General features: G+C 38.0%; 1 protein-coding gene across 1 annotated transcript; it reads left to right on the top strand.

Annotated features, from left to right (window-relative positions):
* The first annotated feature begins 3,459 nt into the window (after positions 1-3,459).
* On the top strand, positions 3,460-10,564 carry gfap (glial fibrillary acidic protein). Its single transcript, XM_028454642.1, has 9 exons — positions 3,460-3,979; positions 7,231-7,291; positions 7,362-7,457; positions 7,531-7,692; positions 7,768-7,893; positions 9,207-9,427; positions 9,510-9,553; positions 9,696-9,778; positions 9,865-10,564. Exons 1-9 carry the CDS (start codon positions 3,462-3,464, stop codon positions 9,904-9,906), a joined length of 1,353 nt encoding a protein of 450 aa, XP_028310443.1. The 5' UTR covers positions 3,460-3,461; the 3' UTR covers positions 9,907-10,564.
* The last annotated feature ends 3,039 nt before the right edge of the window (positions 10,565-13,603 follow it).

Genomic DNA, 13,603 nt, shown 5'->3' with positions numbered 1-13,603 from the left:
CTGAGCCGCTCCATCTGATCTCATACATTCACCTAAACAACAGTACAAATACACCCAGAGGAAAGGCAGTTTGAGTTATCACTCAGCAAGGACTCTAGGGTTCTTCCTTCAATGCCTGCTCAAGGTAAACATTAGATAAACGTGTGTGTGTGTGTGTGCATTAAACCAGCGATTCTTCATCTTTGGTTATTCTTAACTCTATAATAAGCAAACAGACTTATTATATACAGAATAGTGATTCCTCCATTACAGTACTTGATTGGCCAGGATTTGATTCTGACATAAATAATTTTGTGGAAATAGACTATTTCTAAAATAAGTTGTACAAAATATTGTATTGTGTCTGAACAGTTTATTAAACACAAAAATCCTTGACGTTTTGTCTGCCACACTTTTTAAACCACAAGAAAGGCAAATATTATTGTATGTAAACATGTAATACTTTGTATTATGAAAGTATTTTAGCGCTAGAACCGAAACAAACTTCAATTCAATTCAACTTTATTTATATAGCGCTAATTACAACATGTCATCTCAAAGTGCTTCACACTCTATTAACAATGCATATGGCACAAGTTCATAAAGATACTTTAACACAATTTTTATAAAATTAATGCACTTACTTTTGATGTGAATTACAATTATTGTTATTACTTTGACGGTGTTTTAGTTTTTTTTTTAAAACAAAGTACATGTCTTTTTATTGTTTTTACTGGAAATGCATAAAATACAATTGCCATTGTAATAAGCTTGACTAGTCCTGGAACCTTTTTAGGTAAAAAAAATGTATGTTATTGTAGGTAATTACATCTTTTGATTGTGTACTTTTTTACTTTTACTAAAGTAAGAAGGAGAGTTAGAAAACTTTAACCAGAATACTTTGCTGCACTTTTTTTTTTTTTTTTTTTTTTGCCAAAGTAAGGGTTGTGTTTACTTTTAACACTTCTTCTTTTTATTAGCAAAGGAAAAAACAGCCTTGTCATTTCTTGTCTAAGTAATTGGCTTTTACTTTAAAGAGAACACAGGCAAAGATCAGCTCTGACGTCGCTGGCCCCGCTGGTTGTCATGGGAACGGGTGAAAATGGTTTGGAAACACAGGGTCTGTCTTCACGTTACCTCTCTGACTCCAACATCCATCCGTCTATCTTTGAAAGCTGCAGGACCTCAAATAACCTGCCTGGACTCAGACGTCATTTATGTTGTCCAGGGGTTGATTGTAGTCTATCCATCCATTCATTCATCCATCCATCCATCCATCTGTTCATCCATATCAGCTGAACTTATTTGAATCCAAGCTGTGTCAGGGTAAACATGATTCATGTACAGAAAGATTGACCCTTTAGCTCAGATATAAAAATGCTGCAAATGAGCTCCAATTTCAGCATAATAAAAATACCTTTTTGAATCTAGTCACTTCCATCACACTTGTTTTTAAAAATCCAACACAGTCATGGTAATAAGGGTGCAAACTTTTAAAACTAAAACTAAATCATTTCTATGGTGAGGTCCTTGTTGTGTAACTATACTGAAAAAAGCGGTCAAACAAGATGAAGGAACCAAGCCCACAGCTGTTCCTCTTCTTTTTGAAGTCCACACTAAGGGTGTAAGACAAAAACGATTCGGCGACATATCGCGATATTTCACCGCACCATTATCGTTTCGATCCAAAAAATGTCCAAATCTATCTTTTTTTTAAAAAGTGTCTATTCGTACGGTTGCCGTACGGACAACCGCCGGTGCTATTGGTACGTTTACCAAAGTACACGCACGTAGCGTCTTGGTTAGTGTTTGGTTTAGGGTTAGGTTATAACCCTATATCGCAACAGTTTTTAGGGTTAGGTTTACGATTAGGTTTAGTCTTAGTCACGTGACCTTAACCGGCCATGACTGACTTTATTACGTGACCTAAACTGGCCAATGAGGGGCGCTGCACACGGATAGAATGTCGGTATATTGATACGGCAACTATACGGATAGCCACTGCCTTTTTTTAATCATGTTTTTTAAAGAAAAAACATGCATTTGTTTTTTAACAAAAAAACATATGCATGGCACGTAAACGCTCTGTCACTAGGTGTCAGTGAACCACATCAGACTTTGTTAAACTACCTCACTCCTTAAAGTATTTTAGTTTGTATGTCGATTGCACTTTATTTTCATAAAACAAACTCGGCACTTTTATAAATATTAACCGAACTTTTTTTGTAAATTTTAATTTGACAGTTTGATAAACATACCACTTTTTTTTATATTGGTAATTGAATTGCAGTTTGTTACCAATTACCATTTACTTGTTCTCGCAAGTTAGAAAATCGGAAATAAATTGTGCTTCATACTATTTTGTACTTGTAAAGGAGAAATTTGTAATTATTGATATTGCGATATATATCGTGATGTACAGTGTTGTTCCGATGCCCTTTTTTTTGTCCCGATGCCGTCCAGATACCCAGTTGCATAGTATCTGCGATACTGACCTGTTTTTTGCCTGAAAATCAGTTCCTCGAAATTGCCAACATTTTCTGTCGTCTAGAGACGTTTGTTTTTTGGCAGCATGAAAACTCAACACCGCGATTGGTTCAGAGCGGCAGCTTTGGGCCAATATTGATGGCTTGCTTCGGCATGCACTGAACACGTAAACATACGTGTTTCGCAGAAATGAGAGTCGGGAGAGAGAAAAACATAAGGCGCTGCGTTTGATGCTGTAAATAGCGTCAGCGTGTTAATAGTTAGTACTTGCCGATACTGATACCCGCCTTTTGCTGCTATATCGGGTCCCCTCCTGATACTAGTATTGATATTGGCACATCATTAATGATGTACTGTATATCATATTGTTTAGTATTGGGATATGTCAGGTTATATCATATTGTGACATGCAAACGACGTGAATGTGATGCAAACTGTATTGTATAGTCAGAAGAATGGCAATGAACCCCCTTAATCCACACACAGTGCAATTGTAAATTCTGTTCTCATTCATCTTGCAGGCTTACTGAGGGAACATTGGAAACATCTACTACCAAGCATTGGATAAACAACTTTCTCTCTCCATTCATTGTTTGTTCTATCTGCAGTTTCCCTGTTCAGAAAGTTCTCTGATCAGCCTCCGATTTTGTGTTTGTGTGAGTTCATGTGTGGTCGGGTTGAATTAGTGGCTGTGGCCTGTCACTAACATTGTTTTTTATTAACCAGCAGCAGCAGAATAAAAAAGAGTGGGTGAGACTAAGACTGATAGAGAGAGAGATGTTTGGAGTTCAGTGGACGAGCACACACAATCCCTGGCGCGCTGCTTTCTGAGTGTCATGCAAACCTCCCTTTGGTCTCCTTTTTTATTCCCATTCAATGGCTTCCCTCCCTCCTCCCTACTCCACCCCGTGGCCCCTCTGTTTTGGACTTGTGGAGTGTTTGCGTTCCTCCTATAAAAGCCCTGATTGTGCCCTGTGTGAGCCCCATTTCCCATCATGGAGATCCAGAGAGTCCAGTCCTCATACAGAAAGCGCTTTGGACCCCAGGGCTCTAGCAGCCCGGGGGTCAGATATGGCAGCCTCCCCTCAAGCCGACTATCCTGGCATGGCACCCCTCGCAGTACTGTCCACTCCAGCCCCCTGTCCCGGCTCTCCCTGGGCTCCACCTCGGCCCTGCTGCTGGGGGGCTCGGTGGACCGGCTGGATTTTCCCACAGACTCCCTGCTAAAGGCCCAGTTCAAGGAGACGCGCACCAATGAGAAAATGGAGATGATGGGCCTCAACGACCGCTTCGCCAGTTACATTGAGAAGGTTCGGTTGCTAGAGCAGCAGAACAAGGTGCTGGTGGCTGAGCTGAACCAGCTCAAGGGGAAGGAGCCCAGTCGGCTGGGGGACATTTACCAGGAGGAGCTGAGGGAGCTGAGACGGCATGTGGACGGACTCACCAACGGAAAGGCTCGGGTGGAGATCGAGAGGGACAACTTTGCAGCAGACCTGGCAACAGTGAAGCAGAGGTAAGTGGTGACAGTGGACATCATCAGGATGTTAATATCTGTTGGTGTTTCTTGGTTTTAATTTGGAGATTCCTGCACTTTATAGAATAAAAAACTTGACTTAATTTAAAAAAATTAAATAAAAAATGCAAACTAAATTTGATTAACAAGTAATTGATCTATTACAGTAATTGATCTATTACAGTGGTTTACAACATTTTATTCAGAATACTGTGAAAAAACAACTATAGAGCATAAAGATGGAATGAATGAGTGATAACATGTATTTTAAAGAATCAGATTTTGTAAATAAGTGGAAAGAATCAGTATTTAGTGCCTCCTGAATAGATTTATTGCTATAGTTTTTATCATCTTTGCCCTGATTTAAGACCAAGAGTGACCCTTGTATTTTCAGTTCTTTTTCTAATCAAGACCACTACCTTCATTATTATTATTATAATTTTAAACTAAAAATAAACATTATAAAACCCCATAATTTGAATGCTTTCATTTGTTAATTTTCCACTCTCTCTTAAGTATCCCCTGTAGTGCCATGGGTACGTGAGTTTAGTTGAGGTTCGTATATGTTGAACATTTCATCGTGAAGAATATAAAGAATTCACATGAATTAAAAAAAATCATTTGATTTGAGATCTGTGTGAGAACCTAAAATTCTACCTCTGAGTGCTGAATTGAAATACAAACATACATATCTATACTTAAGTGGAAATGAAAAGTTTTTCCTTTGAGTTAAACATCTTTACAAGGAAATATGACAGAAAACAATCAGCCAAATTCTCCAAAATAATGGCATTATTACTGACTCTATTGAAATATTCAGGAGTTGGACTTGAACGTTTGATGTTTTTGAGTTTTTAACTAAACACATTTTCACATCAATTCATTTCAGAAATACTGTGTACACGAAGTTTTATTCATTCATTTTTGTGTGGAAACAAATAAACATTCCTCTGCACAATTTGAATAAAGGTAATAAAGGACAAAAAAGAAGTTGTTTTTAAAACTTTTATGAACTTTAGGTGCATGTTTCATGTTTCATTTACGAAATCCAAAATACCAAGTGCCATGATAGAGTGAACTTTAGTCCTACTTTTATAAACTTGATCCTGCTTGAACTCTTGCCATTGAATGAGTGAGGAGGAATGGAGCTCTAACAATGACCTGCCTTCACAAAGCCAAAGGACTGTGGCAGATGTTCTCTTGTTCCCTGTTACCACAAAAACGCTGTTCTTTTGACAGTTTACCCAGTTTCTTCCTCTAAATATGAGCATGTGGAAAAAATCAAATTAAATATCAATATTCAGGATTAGTGAGAGTTTTCTATGGGTGTGATGCATCAACCTCACGTTCCCTTGAACAGTTAGCAGCTCCTAGTCCTGGTAAAAAGGAGGGATTGATGACCCAGGCTCAGAGTTTCTGCTACTCCTCATAAATTTGGGAAACTCTAGAAGTTGTACATTTGCTATCTCAAACCTGCGTGCGAGTATGTGTGTGTGTGTGTGTGTGAGCGAGCGTGTGATTACTCCATCCCGTGGGAAAAGTCTTGGGCTGTTAGATTGGGCTGGTAGATGTGTAATGATGCGTGAGTCGTCCTTTCAGCTGAGCCCCACTGCAGCCCTGATAGCAGCTCTAATATGATTCCAATCTGCTCAACAGAGAAGTCTCATTAGAATGTTAAAAACATGTAAGATGGGAGAGCTCCACCCTCAAGATCAGAATGGTGTCCTTAGACTGGATTCACGTAAAGCCTTTAATGGGCGGGTTTTGTTGTTAAAAAATGTTTAGGCATTTTTTTGTCCTTCTTAAAAAGCAATTAACAACAATTCTTAGATGGACACTTTATTATTATTGTTCTGACAAATGAGTTTTGGCTTTGATGGGGAGAAAAACATAAGCAAAAACTAATAATGTGTTAAAAACAATTTTTTACTTCCTTTATTGTGTTTTGGATCAAAATTTCTCAAATGGAGGTACGTGTACCCTTAGGGATACGCGATGGCACGACATGGGGTACTTGAGAAAGAGAAAGAGGAAAATGAACAAATAAAGTGTCGGTCTTGGTCCCATACTTGGGATGGCTGAAATGCTTAAAAACTATAGAAATAAATCTATTCAAAAGCCACTAAATCAGTGTTTTTGCCTGAAATTTTTGCAAAATTAAAATACATTTTTTGCATTTTTTTAATGTTATTAATTTTTTTAATTATAACAACACACAATCTTAAACAACTGTATTTCTATACTTTCATTTTGTGAATCTAATTCAAATAAAATGTAGAAAAAAAATGTTTTTATCTGAGTTAAAACATGATCAAAAACTACTTCTAGAAAAAAAAATTATTTTGCGTCGCCAGAAATTCTTGATGTCAAAATAGGGTCACGATCCAAAAAAGGTTGGGAACCATATGGAAGTAAATCTGCTCCATCGGATTTTGAATTCAAATTTTAAGCACTGAATTTTTTTTACATCACATTTTTAACGCTGATTTTTTTTTTTTTTGAATCTTAATCAGACTTAATTTTTTTTGCCAATGATGTTTTTGATATTTTTTTCAATGTTTAAAAAAATTCAATGTAAATTAATTCAATGTCCAAAAAAATTCAGTGTAAAAATATTCACAGTCAACATCTGGATAACCAAGGAGAAGCAATTGATCCCTCTATCAAATCATCCAACGTCTAGCCAATCAAGTTACGCTCCACTGGTCATGTGACGCTGAAACAGGAAGGCGGTGAAGTATTTTTTTTAATTTGTATTTTTTTTTTTTTTTGAACAAGTAGAGATACAAACAAAAAGGCACCTTTTCACATTAATACAGATTATAGACAAGGTAAAAGACAGAAAGGACAAAACAAAAAAGAACCAATTTCATAAAAGAAACAAGTTTCTGCCATGAAAAAAAGATGAAGAACTAGCAAAACGTTTAAGTTCGTTCCTCCAGTGGGTACAATTAGGCTTAGATATAAATATAATATTTACTTAATAAAACAATATTATTCACAACAAAATCAATGATCTTATCATTAACAAACAAGCCAAATTTCATATCTCATACAGTAAACATATGAAATTGTATTCCTTTAGATAGAAACCAACTCCAAAAACTAAAATGACAAATAATACAATTGTAATACAAATAAAACTGAGCACAAAAAAATGTATCCAGTATATGAGCAGATTGAATAGAGTTCGAGACAATTATCTATCCTGTGTTTAATGTAGTGATAAAACTGATGTTTATGTCCCTCAGATTGCAGGAGGAGATTGGACTGCGGCAGGATGCAGAAAACAGCCTAAACGCGTTCAAACAGGTACTGTATCTATTTAGTTATGTTATGTTTAGGTGTCCAATGTGCATTCCTTATTGTGATTTGGCCGTAGGATGTGGATGATGCCGCTCTCAGCCGTGTTCAGTTGGAGCGGAAGATCGATGCCCTTCAAGACGAGATCAACTTCCTGAAGAGAATTCACGAGGAGGTCCGATCACAACTTTCAACGGTAAAAGAAAGGAATGACTTCAGCCACGTGACTAACTCTGTTCCTTTTCCAGGAGCTGCGTGAGCTGCAGGAGCAGATCATGACTCAGCAGGTCCACGTTGATCTGGATGTCTCCAAACCAGACCTGACTGCAGCGCTGAGGGACATCAGGGTCCAGTACGAAACCATTGCCAGCTCCAATATGCAGGAAACGGAGGAATGGTATCGATCCAAGGTCAGGGGTCACCATTTTGGGTGTTGAAATATGCAAAACATCTTTCATTTGTAACAACCAAGTATTTTTCTACAGTTTGCTGACCTCACAGATGCCGCCAATCGAAATGCAGAAGCCCTGCGTCAGGCCAAGCAGGAAGCCAATGAATATCGCCGCCAGTGCCAAGCTGCCACTTGTGACTTGGAAGCTCTCCGTGGCACAGTGAGTCCAAGAGGACTCAGTCTGTGGTGTCTCCATGATACCCTACAATGATTTATTTGTAATTATCCAATGACATGGAGAAAGATCAGAGCGAAGGGTTGACTGGAGCACATTTGAACATCCATCAACAAATCATTAACATGCATGTTGTGATGGTGGGAGAAACTGAATGACCTTGGAAAGCACTGGGAGAACATGCAAATTCCACACAAAAATGTCTTTTTTTTTTTTTACAAATTAAACCCAGAAGAGACGCCTCCTTTCCTGAAATTATAATCCCACAAATTTACTTTTTATCGTATTGAGTCATGACCACTGTCTATGGTGCCAGCCCTAGCTGCACCAAATCAATAATTTTACTATCCAGGAGAGTCTCATTCTTTTTCAAGAGAATCCTGGAAGCAGTTAAGGTCCAATAGTGGATTTGAACCCAAGACCATCTTGTTACCAGCTTGCTTCCTTAACTGTTTTCCCATCACTGGCCAATCTGTTTCACTCATTAAGATTGGGATGCATGACTACACAAGTTGAAAATACCAGCAGGAACTTAAACGTGTTTGAGTCAACTACAACATTTTTACAAATTAGACTCATGCAGATGAATCTTAAACAAATTGTCCCATTGAAATATTTAAAATGCAAAGCATCAAAAGCATTTCAACGGTTTTGACCCAAAATTAACACAAATGAACCCAATGCATGTCCTCATTATTAACCCTAAACTTCATTTCTTTTTTTAGTTTTAGAATTAGAAAATAATTTTTCTGTCTTAGAAGCAGTAATTTAAAGAGTATCTAAACTCCAAAAAATTGATATTAAGTAGTGCTGGTGATTGATCCTGGTCCAACTCTTCACATTTTAATTAAACTATTTCAATTTGGTGTATTTTGGTGTAAAATGTAAGAGTGACTACCCTCTATGGGTTGAAACTCAGCTATTACAATTTAAATTTGCGAACGAGATTCTGTGACATCATTGCACCAATGTGCGTCACAAAAAAGTACTTTTAGCCCCGCCCCTCCTATAAAGACTATCGCCTGTGGATTCCACAATCTGTGGTAAGTCGGTTGGATTGAGAGAATTGTGAATGGAGACGTATAGTGAGTATTTAGAAGGTAGTTACCATAGCATAGATTTTATAGCATAGACTGGGTATGTCGTAACTGCTCTAGAAGCAGATCAGCCAAAACCTGGGGGTTTAGTTACACTTTAAAAAGTACTAGAACTTTGGGTAAACCACTTCAGTTGCCACAGGTTCCTTATTTGATCTTGGCTGAAAATGTTCTTCCATGGTTTTCTCCCTATTTTTGCAGAACGAGTCCCTGGAACGCCAGCTCAGAGAGATGGAGGACCGCTGCGCCATTGAAACCGCCAATTACCAGGATGCAGTGAGCCGTCTGGAGGAGGAGATCCAAGGTCTGAAGGAGGAGATGGCCAGACACCTGCAGGAGTACCAGGACCTCCTCAATGTCAAACTAGCTCTAGATATTGAGATCGCCACCTACAGGAAGCTACTGGAGGGAGAGGAGAGCAGGTGAGCTGGACAATAGGGTTAGAATTTCTCACATTATCTGTGGTGATGATGAAAAAAATGTGAAATCTTTTCTTTAATTTAGGATCACCATTCCAGTTCAGAGTTTTTCAAACCTGCCATTTAGAGGTAAGCCTTCCTTGATATTATGATCGATGGAGGTCTATAAAGTCTGTTCTTTCTTTGGTAGATGACAATGTATTGCTGTAAATGGCACAGGAAGTCATCACTTTAGGAGCCATTTAAGTCTCCAGGCTTTTTCTCTCCATAGAAACCAATTTGGACACAAAAACACCCGAGGCTCAAGTGAAAAGAAGCATCCGGGTTCGAACCGTGGAGACCAGGGATGGGGAGGTAAAACCATCCAGTGTAGCCTCCACTGTGTGCCATCTTCCTCTGGAGGGCGATGTTAAGCTCTTATATTCTCTCTTTTTTTACAGATCATTAAGGATACAACCACTGAGCACAAAAATCTTCCCTGAAGTTCTGCGACCAACTGTTGAAATGATCCAATATGATTATTGGAAAGGGATTTAATGCATGACACTGATTTTAGCTTTTTCATTCCAAACCCAAAGCAAATTTAGTCTCATTTCAACCCTTTATTCATTTGTTCTTTGTATCTTTTTATTTTCTAACTATTATCATTCCTATTTTGGTTCAGACCTTCCAACTTCTGTAACAACATAGTGACTTATATTTCTCAGTAAAAACTACTGATAAGTAAAGATAACCAGTATGATTTCATGACGACGATCATTTATTCAGTGTTCGTGATGATAGCTGTGATAAGAAGAAGGCAGTTGAAAGGTAGAGATTGTGATTAGCTAATATGTAGCATGGTGGAGGTGGATATGTGCTAAGATGTACAGTATGTGAGATGTGTTGCAGAGACAGAGACAAGGCGACGGGTGAGAGGGAGATCATGATTAGATTCAGGTGAGGACAGAGATACTGTATGTGTTACTTTTCATAAAGAGGGAATCGTTCCTGAGCTGGTTTTTTTTAACCCATTGTGTTACAACACTCGTGCTCAGGTGTTGTGATTCTGCTCTTTAATCAAAGTTATTCACATAATGGTGCTTACTGTAGCTCGATGATTATAAGGGAATACACTTTTAAATAAAATGTCAAACATAAGCTCATATGTCCCAGTCCTTTTTCTGTAGAATAACAGAAAGTCTATGAAGCTGTCTAGAAGCTTATTCATTCCAGCAAGATTCTTTTTGTCTTCTTTTTGAATAATATGTTAAAAGTTTAGTTTGTTCAGACAACAGTTCCTCAGAAAATCCACCTTGATGTCCTGACATGTTATTGCGCGGAAATCAAGGAAATTTCAAAGGAAACTTCAAAGGCGATCAGCAGAACGCCTCTGATGAAGACTGGCAGTTGACTGTCTAAACATGCCCCCCGCCCCCTCCCCATCCTCCAAAGATATATGAAATAAAAGATGTTCCACCATCACACGCGCAGTCAGACACGTGTTCTAATACACTTCTACAACCATGTTAAAGAGAAACTACTAATACTGGACAGTTGGAGGTCTGACTCCAGGCAGAGCTGCTCAGGGTTGGGGTCAATTATAATTGTAATTGCGTAATTGATAATTGATTACAATTATGGCGTAATTATAATTGTAACTGCAATTTCAAACTCTGTTGCTGTTGTAATCGTAATTAAATGGTAATTGAGCTTAGATAATTGACTTTGTGATTGTAATTGCCATGTAAATTCTATTAAAATTGTCAATTATACTTTAACGCAAAACTGGGGAATCATGTCACAGTTCTATGTACAGTTCTACACATATGTAGTTAAATTGAGGGGTATACTAACATTAAAAAGGCTCAGATGTCCACATCAAAAATATTAAAACCTATATTTTCATTGATTAGGAAGCCCAAGGTAACCAAGAAAGAAATTAGATCATAGATAAATGTTTATAGTGTATTTTACTGCATATTTAGGACCAGTTATGATAAGAGATGCTAACACAAGATGAAGGTTAACTTTTATTAGGTTTTTTTTTTCAGTAATTGTAATTAATTAATTATATAGTAATTTAATAATTGAGAATGTAATTGTATATGACATTCTGAGGATAAAAAAAGAAGTAATTGAATTGTAATTGGAAAAAATGTTTGTCACTGTAATCGTAATTGAACATTGGTAATTGAAAATGTAACTGTAACTGAAAAATGTAATTGACCCCAACCCTGGAGCTGGTTACTGACTGTGAGCGGTCGAACACTATCGCTGCCTTTGTGCTACATCTGATAAAGACGACTAATTATTTTTATCAGGAGTGTGTTGGAGGTGCACAGCTGAACTCAACCTGATTATGTAGACACACACACACACACACACACACACACACAGTAGAGTAGGCTACTGTAATGTCGACTTTCAATACATTTCCTCGGCTGTACTACCATCCTGTACATTTCAGTGTTAAGTGAAGAGGTTGTAGAGATGGGAGTCACCTCTCCGTTACTGTACTCCAGCTCCTGAAAGCTCTTCAGACTGAAGCAGAGCTGAGAGACAATGGTGCTGAGAACTGTTACCAGTGTCTCCACTGTGTTGTTGCCAAGGACACTGAAGCATGTGATTTCATGTTACCTTCCACCCGCTCCGGCCTACAGGCTTGTCTCTCTGTCTATCTGTACCAGAGGTAAAAGTGATCACGTTACTGTAATTTAGTTGCTTTTATGGCTACATGTACTTTTTTTGAGTATATTTCTAACTCAGGAATTTTACTTGTACGTTTCAAAAGAAGTAAAGTCATTAGTTACATTTTCAAACCCAACCGTTCCTGAGTAAGTTACTATTGCTTAAATAGTAAAAATGATCAACGTATATTGTGAAAATACAAAAAAAAAATGAATTAACCAGACAATAATCAACAAGGCCACAACATTCTACAAGCAATATGTAACCCATGATGACAAAGCATCTGTTATTGGTGTTTTATTAAAACTTTTATTTTATACATGTGCCTTCGTGCAAAATAGATTAAGTTCCAATTGTGCAAGATTTCATCTCTTCATTTTTAAGTTTATACATGAGATGTTTACTGTATGCAATGGGGAACCGTGGCAACGACTTATTACCAGAAATAAACGTGGGGGCTGAAAGTAACTAGTAACTATTACGTACTTTTTAATTGAGCTATATTTTACTTGTACATGAGTATTTTATGTATGACTTGCTTATACTTGTACTTGAGGGCGACCGTGGTAGAGTGGGTCGTCCAGTAACCCAAGGGTTGGGGGTTTGAATCCCGCTCTATCAGAGTCATTGCTGTTGTGTCCTTGGGCAAGGCACTTTACCCACATTGGCTGGTATGATTGGGTATGAATTGTGCGTAAATGTTGGCGGTGGTCAGAGGGGCCATAGGAGTGAAATGGCAGCCACGCCTCTGTCAGTCTGTCCCAGGGCAGCTGTGGCTACATTGTAGCTTACCACTACATGTATGACTGTGTGAGTAACTGGTGTGAATGAATAATGGTTTCTGTAACACACTTTGAGCGCTATATAAACCCAAGCCATTATTATTATTATTATTATTAATACAATTGTAAAAAAAAGTAACAGTACTTCTACTTGAGTAGGTATATCACTACTCATTACACATCTAATCTTTACTGCTAAAACATAGCCACGCGTCGCGTTTAGTTTCTGGTGATCCTATCATTTCGAACCGCTAGAATCTACATTGTCATTCCATTTCCATGTTCACAGCTCTTTCACTTTTGAGAAAGCAACTTATCCCTGAACTGATGGCTGTAATTGCTGACAAATAACTGTTGCTAAAACACTGTATTTATCTCGCTTGATCGCATTCTGCCCTCTCAGTGCCTCACTGCAGAGCAGATGGACTCTTGTCTGCGAACATCACAGCTCAGCATGACAGTGTTAGCTGAGAAGAAAAACAATTTGTCCCAAAATAGCACAACTTCAAACACAGAAACATGCGTGGGGCTGAACCCTACATTTAATATTGTTGCTATGCCTCTGAGTGAGATCATTTTTCTCACCAGGACCAGCTCAGCCGTGTGAAAACACTGACACAGTTGAAGGTGAAAAGTTGAAGGTGTTTAGTCTGTGAGGAGGCATTGTTATGTCTTTTATAACAGGAGCTTACTTACTTTCTAATCGAGCCACACTGTTGAGAAAAAA

This window comes from Gouania willdenowi, chromosome 8 (genome assembly GCF_900634775.1).
Source record: "Gouania willdenowi chromosome 8, fGouWil2.1, whole genome shotgun sequence".
In the NCBI taxonomy this organism is placed as follows: Eukaryota; Metazoa; Chordata; class Actinopteri; order Blenniiformes; family Gobiesocidae; genus Gouania; species Gouania willdenowi.
This window is presented reverse-complemented; position numbering and strand designations above follow the sequence as displayed.